The sequence below is a fragment of the Stigmatopora argus genome, chromosome 12, assembly GCF_051989625.1.
Source record: "Stigmatopora argus isolate UIUO_Sarg chromosome 12, RoL_Sarg_1.0, whole genome shotgun sequence".
In the NCBI taxonomy this organism is placed as follows: Eukaryota; Metazoa; Chordata; class Actinopteri; order Syngnathiformes; family Syngnathidae; genus Stigmatopora; species Stigmatopora argus.
The window spans coordinates 5,544,547-5,563,621 of record NC_135398.1 but is presented as its reverse complement, the minus strand read 5'-3'; the positions used below and the strand labels follow the sequence as shown (position 1 = coordinate 5,563,621).

General features: G+C 40.3%; 1 protein-coding gene across 3 annotated transcripts in view; it reads right to left on the bottom strand.

The window, feature by feature from the left end:
• Window positions 1-19,075, bottom strand: part of LOC144085637 (glypican-5-like) — a 74,428-nt gene that overhangs the window by 39,426 nt on the left and 15,927 nt on the right. For all 3 annotated transcript variants that reach the window (XM_077615113.1, XM_077615114.1, XM_077615112.1), the window contains 4 exons: window positions 13,134-13,837; window positions 4,604-4,767; window positions 3,427-3,483; window positions 1,795-1,917 (listed from right to left, as the gene is read on the bottom strand). In XM_077615113.1, the coding sequence (XP_077471239.1) occupies window positions 1,795-1,917; window positions 3,427-3,483; window positions 4,604-4,767; window positions 13,134-13,837 (1,048 nt within the window). The remainder of the gene's footprint in view (window positions 1-1,794; window positions 1,918-3,426; window positions 3,484-4,603; window positions 4,768-13,133; window positions 13,838-19,075) is intronic.

The following is a 19,075-nucleotide window of genomic DNA, read 5'->3' as shown; positions in this document are numbered from 1 at the left end:
AAATATATATTCTAATTATCAATAGAATGTAGTCACATTAGGTGAAAGAACGGGCGGAAATCATTGCAATAGGAGTACCTATTTTTCTCATGACAATAAAGGATTTTTACTTGATTGCATTTTCCGCATTAATGTTGTTTACCTGCTCTAAATGCGTTATGAGTGTTTATTTTTCTTCTCCCATTATTGTTTTATCATCATTATTATTGTGTGTGCCGTGTTTAACTTTAATGGTATTTATTGTTGTGTTAACAGTTGTTTTGTTGTTTTTTGATATCTTTTTTTTCATGATTTATTGAGGCTAAGTAGTGTTGTTACATGGTTAGAACTAGCCGAAACAAGCGTGTTTATTTTGGATAATCTTATCTTTCCGGACAGAGAGTGTAAACTGTTTGCATGTGTGTTTCATGAGATGTTTGAACACATGCCAGCACGCACTTTGAGTTTGGATGTTTACGACTGCAAGCCACCCCTCCCACTTCTGTCATCAAATGCTGTATAAAGAGGAAGAGAATTTCAATCCCTGTTGCCTTCAATGTGCTTGGAGGTATTATAGCATACCATCGTGTGCATGTGTATCTCTTACTCGTGCACGCTGCGATTGCATGAAGCACTCCTCCAGCTGTTAAACAGAATATGAACCTCGCGTTGATGGATGTGCCAACGTGGATGTTTGTAGGGAAAACCCAACATATCCATGGGGGATAAAAAGTCCATTTTGATACATATGCCATCTCCTCTCATATTTGCCATTAAACTTTCTGCAAAAAGCCTCTCATCTAACTTTCCCAGGCACGTTGTGGACAGTCAGCAGTAGTGGCTGCAAAGTCTTTCCCATGCAGCCCTCATAGCAGGGTCTTTGTTCATCCAAAAAGCTTTGAGGGTCCCCATGGCAGGGCTGTGGCCCACTCTAGTGACTCCACAATGGGTCTTTATGCTGCCAAGTCTCCCTCCCCCCTCGCATCACCATGCTGCCCTAATCAGGGGCACAGGGAGGCACAGGGGGTATCGAAACGCCAACGGATCTTCTTCTTCTTCTCTTGGGTTCATCTTCCTCCCAGTGATTCATTCCACAAAGGCAGTCTGAAGAGTTTATGAGTGGAGCCAAATGTCTCAGCGGGGTTCTGTTTTCTTTTTCGCCCAAGAACACTTGACACCACAAGAAAAGAGCTGGCTCTTAACCGAGAGTGCGTGATAACATGACATTAAGAGACATTAGCACTGATCTTGAGGGTCGGCGTCTTGGCAGTCATCTCACAAAATTGTTTTGCTTCAGGTGAAAAAATTGATATGGAGCCTGGTGTTTGCGCAATCATATGTTACTGATCATGAAGTTGGCACACAGAGACCGGCTGCCAACTGTATTCTGTGCGCTGACAGTGTCACAGGCTCTGATGAATGGGTGGTCTGGTCAATATGTGGTTGGCACAGTCTGGTTTACGGAAGAGGAGAGAAGACGACTTGGGCAGCGCCTCAGGGTAGCATAAACAACTCATATTTTCTCAAATCCCCAAATACATGCAAGCCAATGAGCAGCGAAAAAATGACTTATTCGAGTAGCAATAACAACCCAGGGATTTTTTGACGTTCTTGTCTCGAGGAAATGGCCGCTATGTACATTTGTTTCCCTTCGTCAAAGCCAAGCGATGGCAGTGCCAAGAGTTGAGGTTACCATGGAATTCGAACTTGTGACTTCAACTGAAGGAGGTGAACTTTGTCATGAGTTTTGGACAAACCGTTCATTCACACTTACAATGGCTTATTAAATACACATTTCCCGTCCAAGTATCTCACCTTTCCACCACCTCGTTCCCACTCCAGCATGTGGCATCGTCCACCACGTTCTCTCCTTCACACAGCATCTCTGGCAGCGCTGCATAGAAGGACTTGTAGCGCTGTAGGTACATCAAGAAGTCCCTGTGAAGAGACAAAATGTAAGATAGAGCCATTGATCAATGCATTACCATATCTATCTAACATGTGAAGATCCATGCATGTCTCTGGTGAACAAAACCGTCTATAATATGACTTTGGAAACACCAACATGGAAATATCTTAATTTTAAACTATTTCAGTGGTGCAAAAGGAATACGTTTACTATAAAAGAACTCACACATTCAGTATGCTTATTCAGCTCATCTCAATCCAGCTAACATTATTTTCCCTGAATGCTTTTTGTGGGAGAGTTGAAGTATATTCAAGCCAAGTAGAATATATATTCTATAACTGATATGTCCCTTTAAAGACCTGTTTGTCTAGAGCACCTCCATGAAATTCAGGGCAATCAAAGCTAACAAAAAAAGGACAATGAAGATGAGTGATAAAAAGTTGAAATCCACCATCAAAGACCACTGGCAGCAATTTATGTGTCTCCACCAAAGGGTCAATGGAAAGCTGGACATTTTATGGCTGTAATATGACCCCCCCCTCCCCAAGCAACGCTCCCTGTGCGAGCTGGGGTGCATTTCACAGCAACTGTCCCCAGTGAAGCCTGGTTTTGCCCTCTACTGGTTGCTAAGTGACCTGACAATGGAGGTAAGATAAATGTTCCAGAGTCTACAAAGAGCTGGTCCGTTCCATTTTAACTTTAGACATCAGGTTTACCCAAGAAAGGTTGTATTGAAGCCAAGCTGACTTCTTGAATGTTGACATTTTGCCATTAATCCAAAAGGCCCATTTCCTTCTAAAGATGTACTTAGATTCTGACACGGTGGATCACAGTGGCCTGGACAAATGAGAATTTACACTGACATAATGTACACAACATCATTATTATGGCTCTTTGATCTTAAGTCCTTTTAGGTCTAAACGCCACAGGGTCCCTGGTAAGTCTGACTTAAATAAAAACAAGAAATATTACCCCTCAATCACTATTCCACTGCATGACTAGTGTGCACTCGTGGCTGTCAAGGAGGCGGTCTGAAGGGGCTCTGCCAGCAGACTCTGCACGTCCGGGTTGTCGCCGTAGCTAGCCAGCGATTCATTAGGACTAGTTCTCATTAATACTTGTGTCAACAAAAGTGTTGCATAGTAGAGGAGAAAATTGTCACACACGATGCTGACGTGCACCGTTGGGTAAAATTGAAATGGTGAAAAAGAGGAAAACAACAATTGAATACACCAAATTTGTGAACACATGTACTCCGTGATTATCTTTTAATCATGTATACTATATTAAGAGATAAATTGTACAGATTTAAGTACAGAATGTGTGTAGACTTAAGTTCTACCCAAGCCCATTTGAAGAAATTGTCACAAATAGAAGCACAACAAAAATCCAGGTTGTAAAAACTATTGCTTTTTAGGTGGCAATAGTACTTTCATTCTCAGAAGAATTAAGATATTGATGATAATGAAAAAACAAACGCAAATGTCAACACCAAAATTAAAGATGGTTGATGTACAATTGCCAGGATGCATGCTTACCTAGAGAGTGTTCTCAGACTATGTTTATTATTCTTGGAGGGTTTCAGTGGGGGCGAGCTGGGAATGATGGGAGTTGTAGTCCGGTTGAAATTGATGCAAGCAAGGAGGATGCAGGGGAAATAAAAGGTTTGGTGAGAGACAGAAAACAGAAACAATAGCATGTCATGACCATGTGGTAAGAAGGAAAAGACACATGCGCATGCAGAAACACAATGAGATTAACAATCCTTTCTACCCAAGTTATGACCACAGATTCTGCGATGTCATGTATGATTTATGTTAGTAAAAAGTCTTCCCTGTTGAATTCAATTGATGAACCCAAATTTCTTTCCGCTGAAACGAAACAGAAATGTTTTTTTCTACTTTCTTTTTTAGCAACGCAGTAAAATCTCTGTAAAGTGGTCAGCTCCCACACAGGGCTGGCAAACTGTGGGAACCCTGGATCATGTTGCAATGAATGAATGATGGTGGCAATGCCAGGCTGGACCTGTCAACTCGGTTGGCATCGGAGCAGTGATTCATGGTTGGAAACAAGGTCAGACAGGCAACGCCGCAAATGTGTGTGTTGGACTAGTTCGTTGGAGGCCGGCATGTGTTAAGATTCGGCGGTATGGCTGTCTGGGTAAACAGGAAATAGTTGGTCTGTGATGATGAAACTTACCTATGCTGGGTGACATGTCAGTGCCAGCTGCTTTGGGCATGGGAAGACTGCCTAAAAAGCCAGGTGGAGTGCATGTGTGATGTAGCCGGGGATGAAAAAGATGGCTGTGCGGTTTCAAACATTTGTCTGGGGTAAATAAATTGAGCGTGGTATTTCAGCGAAAAGAAACAATGCTTCGACTTTAAAGGGGAATACATGATGATTTGTAAAATAATAATATTAGTTAGGCATCGCTTTGGGCTCATAAATCGGAATTGGAGGCAACTTCGACAACGGATCTGGTTAGTCGCAGTTTTGTCATTTCAAAAAATAATTGTTGGAGCATTTCTAAACATTTGAGGGTCCAACTTGGAAATAAACAATCATTATAGAATGAACTGTTTGTTTGACTTTTGTGATTATTGTCATTGCTATGTATTTTTGAGTCAACATGAATAAAACAAATCTAGTTTTACACCACTATTTAAATCTCAGGCTTAGAATAATTAATTTCTCAACCAAATTCCGTTGTCTTACCTCCTCAAATGAGCGACGCGCCCAAGCCATTGCTCTGGCAGAGGTTTGAATGGGGCAACAGAAGGAAGCCGAGTTGGTGAGGCCCCGCTGGGGGTCGTGACCTCAGGTCCGGTAGGCTGCATGCCAGTAGGCGCCCTGGTCGTCAGGCCACACACCTTGTCTACCTGTGGGGAACACAGAGGGGAAAAAAAACACAGACACACTTGTTAGGCTAAGAAAACACATGACAGCAGGGGTGGTGGAGCTGAGGCGGGTGACTTCCATAAACCAGCTGACACCTGCTCACTTGAGAGCACACAACTTGACTCTTATGGTGAATTGCAGGAATGACTGATCCTTTTTTATTAAAGGGGTTAAATGCTTCCCAGCGCTGACTCTAAAAAGAGAAACCAAACGCAGTCAAGGAAGGTTGCTGCGAGTGCTGACAGTGAAATGCACAACATTCCACTACCTCATGGAGGTTAACGCTATGTGCAGCTGGAAATGGGGGCAAGGATCTCAAGTGGGCTATTAAAGTCAGTGCTGGGGAAGAGGCATTAGGGTCAACGAGAATTCAGGAGAATTGTTGCTACAAACCAAAATCAATGACAGCTCATCGGCTTAAAAGCCTCCGGGTAACATTATTTAGTGCTCTTCAATTAGGAAGAAAGACAGTGTAATGATTCTTACACTCCTAACAGTGTCCAGTGGTTGAATGCTGAAAGAGGTAATACATTTAAGTTTTATGGTTTAGGGAATTCAACAAATGGCTAATTTTATTTATTGCCATACTACTAATCCACTCAATAACAATACCAATAATGCTGTTGATTGCGTGGAAACCTTGGTGGTGTAAACATCAAGTGAATTGTTGAAAAAAAAAAAGAACAACCTTAGTGTCTTAAGTATTAACTCCAACAAGCAGCAATAGTCAGCTCGATCAAACATCTCCTCGGCCCTCCAACAATTGGAATTGGAGTTTGACTTCATAACGACAACAGAAGAAAGCAGTCATGTTCATTAAACTGTTGAACGAGCCCACACATGATGAGGGAAAAATTGCTGTGTGGTTTACTGCTCTAAAAGTGTGGTGTACTTCGGATGACAAACACAGCACACCACACACATAACCACAACTCCACAACAATCCCAAGCCTCCTGCCCTGAACCAGATGTCTGTCATAGTACCAAGACTGCAAATGGGAGCAGCATCATTGTGCCACAGGACATCCATATTCCTAGCAAAAATAAAGAATATAGAGGGACCAAAGTGGTTTAAATGAGGTTTCACATCATGTGATGTGGTTTCATCAGATACTCTCTTGGCTTGGTTTAGCCATACAATGTTGACATGATACTTTACAATCCATAATTATGTTCAAAGAAAATGATATCTGAACATACAAACGCATACCTGCATTTACATCTGAGATTTTTTTTTCAAATGCACATGGCTCCCCCTATCTAGATAAAACATTATGACAATTCAAAAATGTCACACTCGGCTACTAAAAATTCTACACTAACCCTATAACCCAATTATTTGGCTATTATTAGTAGAGATTGCATCTAGGTTTCCACCTATCAGTCAGTTAGTATTAAGAAGAGGGTTAGACAGATACTTCCTCACAGCAATAGAACTGTCATCTATATTGTACGTTTACACACTGCGTTGTGTTCCTTGTATTTTTATTTTATTTTAACGTGCCTTTTACTCCTCCTCAGTCTTAAATCCTCTTTTAAGGCAGACGCAGGGCACGGGTAAGGTTGTTTTATTGCATTAACCTTAAGTCCCACCGGACCCATAAAACACTCACATGTGGTGGAATGCCTTGTAGCCACACATGCAAGTCCCACACATGTTCATGCAAACATTCCACACATGCAAACACATACACATAGCATTATGGCAGCGAGAAAAGATAGAGCGTGGCAACTGCCATTCAATGTAGCCTATGGAATCTGCAAGTTAAGCCAAACGCTCTTTGCATGTGTTCCACTGCTCGATTGTCTCTAAATAATCGACATGTGCGGAGGGACATCTTTTTTCCACTGGCAGGTATGGCGTCATTTATAGCATGCAGCAAAAAATAGCTCATAAAACACTTAATTCTTTGAGTGACAAAATAAGAAAATTATGATAGATTTTCCAAAGCAGTGTCAACCGATATTTCCAACTTTGATTGTTATTATCTAAAGCCTTTATATGGATAAAATAAGAATGTGACGTGGTCGCAGTCTTAGACAAACAGCATTTTACCATAGCACAATGATAAATAGAATTGAATTTGTGTTCCCTGAGTAGGGGACAGTGTTTATCTCTCACAAGTGTATGTGAGTTTTCGTGTACATTTACGAGACAAAAATCCATTTTTCATAGCCCTCTCCTAATCCATATCACTTCTCACCTGTCATAGTATGACACTTTGCTATTCTTGGAGACAAAAATGTAAACATCCTGGGAAAATATGACCGTCAACAGGAGGTCATTCCCAGTTCTGTTTGAACTACCGCCTTATTTTTACAGAGAGTGCAAAGAGGCTCTGCGTTTGATGAAGCCAGAGGAGATCGGCCAAAGCCTGGACTAGCAAAACAAAACACAAACTGTTTATACGCCTAAGAAAACATGCGAATCTAAACAGAATGCGACATCCTCAGAGACAAACTTCTTGTTCTGGGGTTAGTTTGAGGAACACCGATTTGTTCCCTTAAATTGTCTCTCATGACTACATAATCCGGAGGACCAATTGAGTGGCATCTTGAATTACGACCAGGACAAGAACCCGCCTATAAATCAATTATCTCTTGACCTGACGATGGCGTGAGAAGGAAAATCCTATGCGGGTGGAGCTTGAGCACACGTACTAGTGTTGGACCATCTGTTTGTCCTTGTTCTACCTTTACAATTTCAGTAATTTTACAGAACATTCCTTGTATTATTGCCTTCTGACAGTGACCGATCAAGATTGATGGGCCGCACGATGCCAACAACAGAAACAATCAAGGAAATGCGATGCTCAGACCCCTATGCACATGGAAGATAAATGAAAGGCAGGGCTTTTCACATCGACACAGTATACGTGAAATATATTTATGATGCTTTGAATGAACGTGTCAATATCTGTGTCTGTTAAGTGTATCATCTTGAGGCAAGTGGGTGTAAAAAGAGCTCACCAAGAAAATGAGCTATGGCTAGCCCAGCCCAGGGCCATCCCTCCTCTGGGGGAGTATTGGCTTACAGATAGCAGTGGTGGTCTTGCCTTCCTAGTTTATTTATCAAGGGATTACCCAGTAAAGCTGAGGGAACTTTCTCACCCCCTTCTCGCCCATTGCACGCAGCGCAATTGGGCGGCCCGGCCTTGCCTTGCCAGAAACAACTGTCCACTCTTTGTCCAAGAGTGGGCTTTAAAACTCTAATGTGCAAACTGAATGCTCAAAAGATTTTAACATTGTTTCCATATTGATGAGATAACTGAAGAATTAAATACCAACATGCATTGTCCTGTCCTCTCATTATGTTTATAAACCAGAGCTGAACATTATATGAAAAAGAATACTGGTAATTGATCTGAAGGAATATGCATTGTATTTATCATCCTTAAGATGAACAAATCATTAGCTAATTGTGACAACTTTCTTCTTGGCCGCTCCTGAAAAGCCTGTTTGTATGATTTATGGTAATGGCTTCACTTTCCATCATTTTACACCCCACCCCCACACAAGAGTTTGGTAGTATTTCCCAATTTTCCATTGCTCCCACTCATTTCAAGGTCTCCTAAATTCATTTCTTAAGTGTGCAGTTTGCAATCCGTGTCAATCAGCCACCACCCCCCAGCTTCTCCAAGTTTTTTTTGTCTTATGTTCGAATGAGGTCATTGCTAATTAAAATGAGACTCAGTCCCTAATATATCACAGGGACAAGTCCTTGAGATCTAAATCACTAGAGGAACACTTTTCTCACTCACTCCACTTGGAGGGTTTATAGCAAAGCAAAGAGAGTGACCCCACCCATCCTCAAACTGGGGTCTGAGCAGGGTACAAAACATGCTGAACTGAAAACTGCGGAAGAGGGCCAGGCTCGTTGGTATGGCTGCCTGAGTGCAGACTTAATAACAGACAGCCTTGTGACCACATTTACTTCTTGATTGTTCCGCGTAACTATGGGCGTTAGTTTGAATTGCAACATTTTCACATCTTTAAGTACATAATTACGAAAATTCTGGGCACAATACGTGGAAACATATCGCAATTACAGTGGCATTATTCTAACTATGTGGTCAATAGATGGAGCAAGGTCAAATGAGTTCCTTGTGCCTGCGATACATTGGAGACCATGAAGAGCATGTGGAATGAGGAATTTCTTTGTCCATTTGAAGCTGCCCAGTGAACCAGCAATTACCAATGAAATGCTAACACAGATGAGGTAGGCATCCATGTAAGTGTCACAGCTGTAGCCACAGCTGCTCAGTATTGCAATGACTGGGGTAAGTTTAGCAGCTGTAGATTGAAGGCTACCCTAACATCTGGCCAATGGTCACCTAGCTGCTCCTGTTGTGGTCTAAGATACACAGACGTGTATAGCATTGGCTATTTTGGTTGGCAAAAGGAGAAAATTCGGGCAGTTGTTGACAAAAACCTTCAAAAACAAGCACTCGAGAATGGAAGAAAGTGTAACAAACTGTGCACCGTCTATTTTGATAGTGCATTCATAAACATCTAACAATAAATGGACAGTTTAATACGTCTTTTCTACGTCTGAACAGACCAATAAACTTCCTATAAGATAAAAGTAACTGCACATCAATTAGCTGGCAATAAATTCAGCCTGTCCCCTACTTCCCATAGTTGGCTGGGATGACCCAGCACCCCTGTAAACCTTGTGAGGATATAGGGAAATGCAAACAACAACAAACAAAGAAACTTCACTTCGCAAGGACTTTTATGGATAACCAAAACATGATTTTAGCATTTTAAGTCGCGGATTAAAGAGAGAATCAATGTCCTCTGGAACACTGTCTTATGTTCTGCTAAAATGCAATTAATTACTTAACATTAAATCATGTGGTGATTTCTTGGTTAGAAAGACGTGGGACTTCTTTTTGTGCGGTTTTGGAGGCTACGTCATATTGACAGCATATTACACTTAAGAAGAACGAAAAGAAAAAGGGGGAAAAAAGATGTGTGACTGTCTGAGGGGAAGGCTGGACCCACCATCATTAGCTAATGGAGTGCTGAGTAAGTCAGTCAGTCAGTTTGAGGCTTGGACAGAATGCCAATGATGCATACGGCTTACAAAGATGAGTATGGATTGGCCCAGGGAATATTTTGTATCCGCCACCACCGTGTCGACTCAAATATCACATTTACAGGAATCATTTTTGAAGATCAAACAGTAACACAGTTAGGTTTGTCCAAACCAAATAAACACAGTCCAAACTGTACGTTAAACACTGCCAATAAACTGAAAGCAAACCCCCCAAAAAATGCATTTTATATGAAGCAGAATGTTTGCAATTTCTTAAAATGAAACCATGGTGAACTCAAACTGCAGTCATCATCCACCAGCAATTATTTCCATTATTTAAAGGTTAGGGCTGCCATTATCATTCCTGCATAAACCCTAATGAGAAGCTGGAGTAAAACCAACGAGAGAGAAGAATAAGTATGCGATATTTTGATTGCAAATATGCAGTCAATTTCATTAATCTAGGCCATTCATGCCAAGATGATTATTAGCGATTGAAGAATGTGCCATAGAAAAAAAGCAGACATCCCAAGTGACAAAAACTTCTTTCAGGAAGATGTTTATAGACGCTATGAAATATAGAAGAAAAACTGCAATTACTCTTCCATTGTTTCTCTTTTTCATAACCGTGTTTCATTCCGACCATGCATTTAATGCTACTTCACAGGAATGATGCCAAATGTTTCTAGCGATGACTGATTTTGTAGTGGAAAATCGACCACCCCAAACTAAGACAAGTAGAGCCAAGTAAAGCTCTTTTAAGAAGAGCATGTACTGTGCATATTGGAAATGGGATCTCAAAAGGAAAAAAAAAATAGCCTCAAGACCAGGAAAGGTTTGAAGGCCACATTAACAGAGGACCACCAAGTACTAGAGCCACAATTTTAAAAAACGTTCCACAGTACAGTAGGGACATCTCCAGGATGCTCTTTCAGTTTCTCCTAATTGTGTCAACTCAACTTAATCCAGCCACATGCTACACTAATATCCATAACCACTTCCTTCTCAACACATATTAATCAAGAGTGAATCTCAATATAATCAGGAATGTGTTACAATATACTGTATGGTGCTGCCACCCTGCATAGCTATCACTAACTGCCTTTCAGTCTACGATACTAGTGTCAAAACTTATCTAGGCTCTTAAAAGATTTCCTAAAAATCTGATACTTGGACATAGAGTGCATGCATGCGCTTACAGTAACACACTGGGGTTCCAAATTTTATACTATGCACAATATAGTGTCAAGTCTGTGTTGTGAGCAGAACGTTACGTGTGAGAGAGCGACCGCAAAAATTGTTTGGGGATTACTTCCCAGGCCAAAACCACAAAGTGGCAATATTTCATTTTCCTCACACAATATTCTGACTTTGTGAAAATGTAAATAAATAATGTATTCTTTGTGGGCTACTTCACATGTAAAACATATACGTTACAAAGACAAACAGTGGGTCAGACATGGTATTTGCACTTTATTTACTTTGCATTAAGATGGCAATGATAATGTGCATAGTATATTATGAAATTGGCCATAAAGTGTGTTTGCTTGGACGGGGAGTACACCAAGGTGTCGAGGTGAAGGTGGATACACTGACACAGTAGTTGGGCATTAGAGACTCAAGCGTTTTCCTTTACAGGTCCCTGAGGTATTATTAAAAATACTCATATTTAAGAAGACCACTGGTTACCAACAGCACAGGGTACTACAGTTTCAATATATTTCTCTGTGAACATGCCTTTCTGGGTCTATTAAGACAAGAAATAGTATTATTTGAATCCAACTGTTTCCTTGGATTTGCAATATTTTCTGCGGGAAATATAAAGCTTTGTTTTTTAACAAATTTGTAGTACTCTTTGATATATTGAACTTAATCTTAAAGCGCTCATATTTATAGTTAAAAAATGTAATAATTGAACATTACAATGACCCAAACATTTACAGAGACACAATATTCCACAGAAGATTCTAATAAAAAGGACCTTTGTCTGTGAGCAGTGACATGAGATTTCCATTTAGTCCTCATGCCTGCTTCTTGTAGTAATCCAACATATAGGACAAATTATTTGACAATTCAAATAGGGCGTGTCATTTATAGGAATAACTGTTAATATACTATACAGCACTTCAGCAAGGGGGAGGGGCTGATACAAGAGCGAAGAAAATGGGAGCCACCAGTGTCCGATTGGGAACACATTCTTTTCTGGCATCAATTCCCAAGGCCGTTTTCCAGATGACTGGGTCTAATTTATATGGCCTGATTCAAACTCGTCTATTGCTGCAGCTCATTTGTGCTTGTGCTTGGAAACCCACTTGGACTCTGACTCATACATTCATTAAGGCGAGCAAATGTTATAGTATCTATGAGAGTGGTATGTTACCATTTCATGCATTTAAAATTCCCCTGTCGGCATATCCATTAAGCATATTATTTTTTTATTAACTCATGGTGTGTAACTTTAGGGGAATATTCCAGTGGTTCAGCATGTACTACATGGTATAAAGTAAAGTATAAACTTTTCCTCTGGAATCATGGTCAATATGCAACCACGAGTTAAAATACACTAATAATAATAATAATAATTAAAATAACTAATGGAGCGTAATTACACAAAACCTTGATGTGAACCAAACTGTATATTAATGTGGACGGATCAGTGACAGACTTAAGTCTTTAATCTGTAGATCCAACCGTGTTATTTTAATCTTTGTTTTGAATGTCACACAGTATTTAGTGAACTGCAAAACTGAACATAACACTTATAATGAGGCCTTATGTACGCACTGCACAATAATGCTAGCCAAGGTATGTGAATTTAAGGAAAATTCTTAAAGATTAGCCCAATTTTTACTCAGGAGAACACTTTGGCAGCCTTTGTGAAACATTTTAGACCATAATAACTCCAACACTAAAGTTATGACATGCATCTGCCAAACAAATCTCACTCATTTCTATCCTAACAAGGATAAGAGTAATTCCGGTCCTCTAGACTAACTCCAATTTTCGCCTTTTCATCAAATTGCGAGTTTGGAAAATCTCCCCTTCTAACCTCAACGCTGTCTGGCATTTTGGAGCTGCTTTGGCTTTTTCTCTTCAGTATAAACAATATTTTTCTGTGAAGAATTTGAACACTGTGCAGCATTAATGCAATGTGCGGTGCTCTTTGTTGCGTTGGTGGAAAAAAAAAATGGCTCATAACCCACAAAGTAGCCTTCAATCCCTTTCCAATCAATACATGAACCTTTGCCAATGTATATCCGTAAAACAAAGAGGTTGCAGATTAGCGTGCCTGTGGTGTGTACTTACTGTGGCTGTGATGAGTGGACCGTGGAGCTGTGCATACAGCAAGGCCTCGTTCACGTGGCCACGCACTCCAAGAAGTGCGAGTTCCAGGCTGTGGTGGCCAACCATGGCGTGGGTTAACTGCTCCAACAGGTTGGTGTACCTCCTCCAAGGCTGATCCAGCTCAGATATGCTTGCCAAGCAGCCACGCATGACATTGAGACAGTAACCCACGCAGGGTTTGATGAGAGTCAGGCCCCTACAATGGGAGCAGTATACCATCTTGACGAGGCCCTTAACGCAGTCTTTAGTCAAAGTGATGTGTTCGGTGGCATTCAACACCTCCAGACCTTCCTCGAAGAACAGGCCCATTTGTCGTCCCACACTCATTGCCTCAGAGAGCTCCTGGGCTACGACGACTGGATGAGGCCCAAAAGGGTTAACGTCCTGTCTGATCATACGGAGGCAATCTGTCATTTCTTTGTCCACCGCCGTGTTTCCGACAATGCCTGGATTGATAAGTCGTGTGTAGACGAGTGGGAAGAGGTCATTAAAAAAATGCTGGACTGTCGCCTCCACTGAAATGTTGGCCCCACGGAGGTAAAGTGACAGTGAGGCAAAAAGTTGGTTAACATGTGGCAGAGCTTGATGAGAGAGTGGCGTGTAGGTCCCTTCTAGCAGAGAACTCAAGTGTCCTTGAGAGAAGGATAGCAGGTACTGGAACATGTCTATAAAAAAGAGCAGAAGACAAATGCACAACATTTAGAAAAATGATCTACATATTGTCGAAATATGTATTCAAATTTCTGGCCCCCCCAGAGCTAAACCCGGCTTGTATCGGTATTTAGCATTGCAAAATCAGCGCCAACTTTCCTTTTAATATGATGGGGATATCATTTTGTGTTATGTCATCAAGCCAGTATGTAATGACTTATTGAGAGAGCCAAATAGTTCAGAGGGAGAAAAATTGAAATGGGAATACAGACTCAAGAAAACAATTGATTCATCCAAGGCTTGACCAAAGTCTAAAACAACCAAACAATATCTTTGATTTAACTCAGTGAAATACTTTCCTTCACACTTACAACCAGCAATACCAGTACATTGGCCAGTTTATATGTTTGTTAGGGCACCCCTTTCAACATTTACACATATGTCAAAGTTTGTAAAATGAACAGAAAACTTATTTCATTCATTAAAATATATTTCGATTACTACAATAAAAAAACTAATACAGCCAAGTTACAAAAATTGAAGCGTGACAAAGGCCATAGGTCTACAGTAACCACACAAACATGCATGCTTACATAGATTGACTGCATGTCTAAAAGTGTTTGTGTACGCAGGCTGCGGATGCTACACGCTACTTTTCTGGGACGTGATGTCAACTTAGAAGCATGCCAGGATATAAAGGAATGGTGGAAACTATGGTATCCCCATGATGTTTACAAACATTTGCACAAATTGTTATTCCTATTGGTTTCTTCTTGTGGATCAAAGCAAATGAATGAGTTGTGATGTTGTATAATTATTTCCAACTCTGCGTGTGTGTGTGTGTGTGTCTCAAAGTGCAGACAGAGAGATAACAATGTTCAATCTCAACAGCTGCACTAATATGTCTGACACATGGGGACTCCCGGCTGGGCAGGAAAGGGCACGTGTGTAACACTACAAAATACAACCATCATCATCAGCAGTCACAACTTTTAGAGTCACCAATGATTTCCAGTGGATATTATTGTGAATTGCTAAAATAAATGAGAAGGGATTGAAAGTTGGATTTTTCTATAATAAGGCCACTTGCTGCATAATGCTTTTGAATGATGGTTTTGGTACACTGCCTTGTTGGACATTCTAAGTACAAATCATTAATTTTTTAAATTGGATAAACATCATGCCATATTATTTGACCTCTTTATGTTTCAGTAGACGGCAGATGCACGTCATTACAATGACAAACATTAGCGACAGCTGCCAAGACTAACCATTGCAGTGTGAATGCTTATCGGTTTAGATCTCATATGAAAGCAGTATAGCGTATGCCAAAGTTATGGGTTACATCTGTCGCATAGAACATAACATTGCCCCAGTTTTCCCCCTTGTTAGTAATTCCAATTTAAACAGCCCGAGGCTGTTTAACTTTTTGCACAGAAAAACAAAATTTAATGTCGAGAAGTATTTGATTTGCCATAATTCTATAAACTGCCTTTTTCTGAGCATAATGAACTGTGTCTCACTTCAAGCATCCTGCAAGCCCCAATGAAATTAAACCACGAAACCTAACGTGCGAGTGAAACAATGAAGGTCTATGTTTGGATGTTGTTCATGGTGGCCATGCCCCCCACCTTCCTTTGTCTGCAGCTCAGGACAAATGGTTAAGACTTGCAAACAGTAGTTAACATGTTATCCTGATGCTGTAAAGGTGTCACTTTATTTCTACTTCAACATTATAAAGAATACTATTGTTATTGAGTTGCTGCTTGTCTGTAGGGTCGCATTATATATATATATATATAATATTACCATAATCACTCAAGACAAAACATCAGAGGAATAATTACAGGTAGTTGGTAAAGTTGTGGTTTCAGTTCAGTTTGGGGTCTTTCTGCTTCTCGTTGTGGCTGTGAGGTCTGACTGCTTGTTGTCAAGCCAAGTTGCAAGGCTCCACAGCCACATGACAGCCATACCACAAGATATACCAAGAGACTCCAGTTACACACATCTACTGTACGAGTGTATGTGATGTTAGCCTCATAGACAAACGGGGTATGACTACTCTAAAAATTACTTCTTGAACACTACAGTAGAGTGATTAACTTGTTTAAAAATAATTTTAGAAAAAAAGATTATCAATGTTATGTGTAAATATATGGTAAACCTCAAATCAGGATTGCAAAAAAATCATTTTTTTAAGCTTGTTGACTATATGCCCACTTTCTGTTAGAATACAGTCCTCTTGTCTCAAATTTCTTGAAAACTATCATTCATTAGGTGGGGGAGATGATCACAGTGAGGAACAGCAGTCAGGAAAAAAAAACTAATTCTACAAAAAGTGGAAAAAAATCTGAATAAAAGAGCAGTAGAAGACACATTTTGAAAATACATCTGCTTTCATTTGGCCCCTGGGGTCGGCACACTTCAGCATTTTTCCGCTTCCGTTTCTACCTACGTGTACATTATACGGACCTGACAAAAGTTCACCTTTCCGAATACAATCCGGGTGGAAAGGAAACTCCGGATCTCTTGATAAATCATTTTCAGCTTTTCTCTGTTCTTTATCGAACGCTCTCCCACGCTCATACTGACTCAGCGCCTCAACTGTGATAAATCAAAACAATTGCTGTGGGCTTCTCTGCGCTTTACAGTACTGGGAAACAGAGTTAGAACAAAACACAAGAAACCGAAAAAGGCAGCTTTGAAGGCCTCGCTCTCAACCACAGGGTCTGAATCCAGATTTTACCTCACACGCAGCTGCGGGTGAGCATCATTACTGTCACATTCTCCCATTAGGAAGCCATTGAAGTTTTGCATGAAGCAGTTACTTCAAATTTGTTAAGAGCGGCCAAGTAATACCAGCTTCAAAACTAGAAACTTTCCAGGATAACTGCAGGAAGCATGTCTTTTTTCCTTGGTTGACCCAAATGAGGCTTTGGAAACCTTTCACCAGGCAACTTGGTGACAACACACAGTTTCAATCATAGGAAGTTACTTCCCCTTGACATTCTGCATGGCGCTGCTAAACCGCCATTATGTGGTGGCTGTCTCCATAATATGAATTAAATATAAATATAAAATGAAAAGAATTAAAAAATGGCAGATGTCTAATTCAAGCCAGAAGTATACTGTTACCATGCTTTGCAACACATTGGTCTCTGACTTCTGAGGCATTTCAGTATTGTGAAAGATGAGTGTAAGCATGTGTGAGTTGAAGTGAGCAGTATTGTTACAGGGCTAGGGAGCCACGGCATCAGTGTGGTTGCCAAAACCTAGCGCAGACATGCGGCACCAGACTGCCTGCACTGACATAAGGCTCGCACAGCCTGATTATACTGTGTAAAGAATAGCATTCCCTGAAGAGAATGGACTATTTCACAGTATCCAGCATCGGAATTCATTTCTACAAAATGAATTCTGTCAGTCATACAGTCAAGTTTCCTTCTTGGCTTTTAGACGCGAGCTGGATTACAAAAGACGGCTAACCTTCACAGAGAGTTTAGATATAAATTATCACTCAACAGTTAGCAAATTCAGCTTGAAATCCTGCGGAGAGGTTTTGTGTTTTTGGGTGGAAACAGACTTTTAAATTGAAAATTGTACACTAATGAAAGCCTTTGATTGTATTCCATGTTATGTATTTTAAGTCATTGGTCAGCACAGAGCATGCAAGGCAGCTTTTTATTTCAGTGTCTGTTTTAAATTAAAGTGTTTCCATAGATAGAACTGTCATTGTATGTTAGCGAGGCTTTTATTCAGAAACTTGGAAGCTAAAAATTTGAACTCTCTGAGACACTGCATCATTATTTGGGGCATTCATTTTTTTCGATCTGAATCTCTTTAAAGGCCAAGAAAAATAAAAGTTACACTCAATGAAAAAAAAACTTGTAAAATTGCTTTTTTATGACATATACCAGTAATGTAAACATTTGAACACGATACACACAAAGGGGAATACTCAACCTTTTGATCACAAATGACAAGCATATGGCACCTACCCATTTGACAGCTTGTGGTTAGCATCCAGCTATCTGAAGGCTGTTAGTGTTCCTTTTTTTCTTCAACACATACAATAATGCACAACACCAGTCACACAGTTTTATCAGGAAATAAAAATAAATCGGAGAAACAATACGAAAACAAATCAAAGAACCCACAAAGTTAATCCCTCGATACTTTGATAGTTTTTTGTGCTTGGACATTTGTCAGACATAAAATGAAATTATTTATATTTTGGTTAATCACTTTTAATGAATAATTTTACATAAACTCTGCAAAACCTTTGCTCCGCTATAAATTCACCAGCTCATTTCACAAAGTGTGTGGGTCAGCAAAACCTCTTACCACTTGGATGCATTTTTACTGTTATTGGATTGTATCACACTGTGAATCCCAATAGACAGAAAAGCTTCCCAACATAAATTTCCCCCTCACCAGTTTCAAAGGCAGGTATAAAGGATGAAACAAACTTGGCACGAATTTCACACCAGAGGAAAATGCCTGGATAATTCATTTAGATATATGAAAATGAAGCCTTTCCTTTGTACGCAGGGGGAAAAACATTTTCAAGAGCAAAAACACTCAAGATTTTTTCCCCTGAACATTTTGGTCAAACTCCAAGATGTAATGCATTTAATACGGTTTACTAGGAGCAGATTTTAATGTGCGCTGACATGACAAATGCCAACCAAAGTCATTTTATTTTGCGACACTGACATGAGTGAGACAGTGAGTTTTTTCACAGTTCCCCAAATAACTTGCGGCACCCCTCATTGTGAGCACAGGTTTTTAGCACGTGCTCTGTCTTTTTAAATAAAAGCTAAACCTGTGATGTTAGGATGTATTGGATTACACGTGTGTGTTGAAGTGATAATGAGGTAAGAGATACTGATCTAATGCCGAGGACCTGCGCGCCATTACCGTCTTGGCAATGATCGTCGATTGGTCATCGCCTTGCAACTTCTCAGGAAAAAGCATCTTAATTCTGTCTTCGACTTTAGTTTCAGACAGGTCAACACAGACAGATGCGGCATAGTGACACGTGTGTGGATTACATAGGCCTGTTTTAATTAGGAAAGATACTGTGCAGAGAAGCATCTCTCACCCAGCGCCGCGAGGCTTGGGTTTCAACTGAGAGCTGCGATGTCATACAATCTCCGTCGGCCTCTAACCTTGCAGCAAACTGTTTAATGCTAATAAACTATTAATAAGACAAAGAATCAATCAGTTGAATCATCATCTTACGCAGCCAA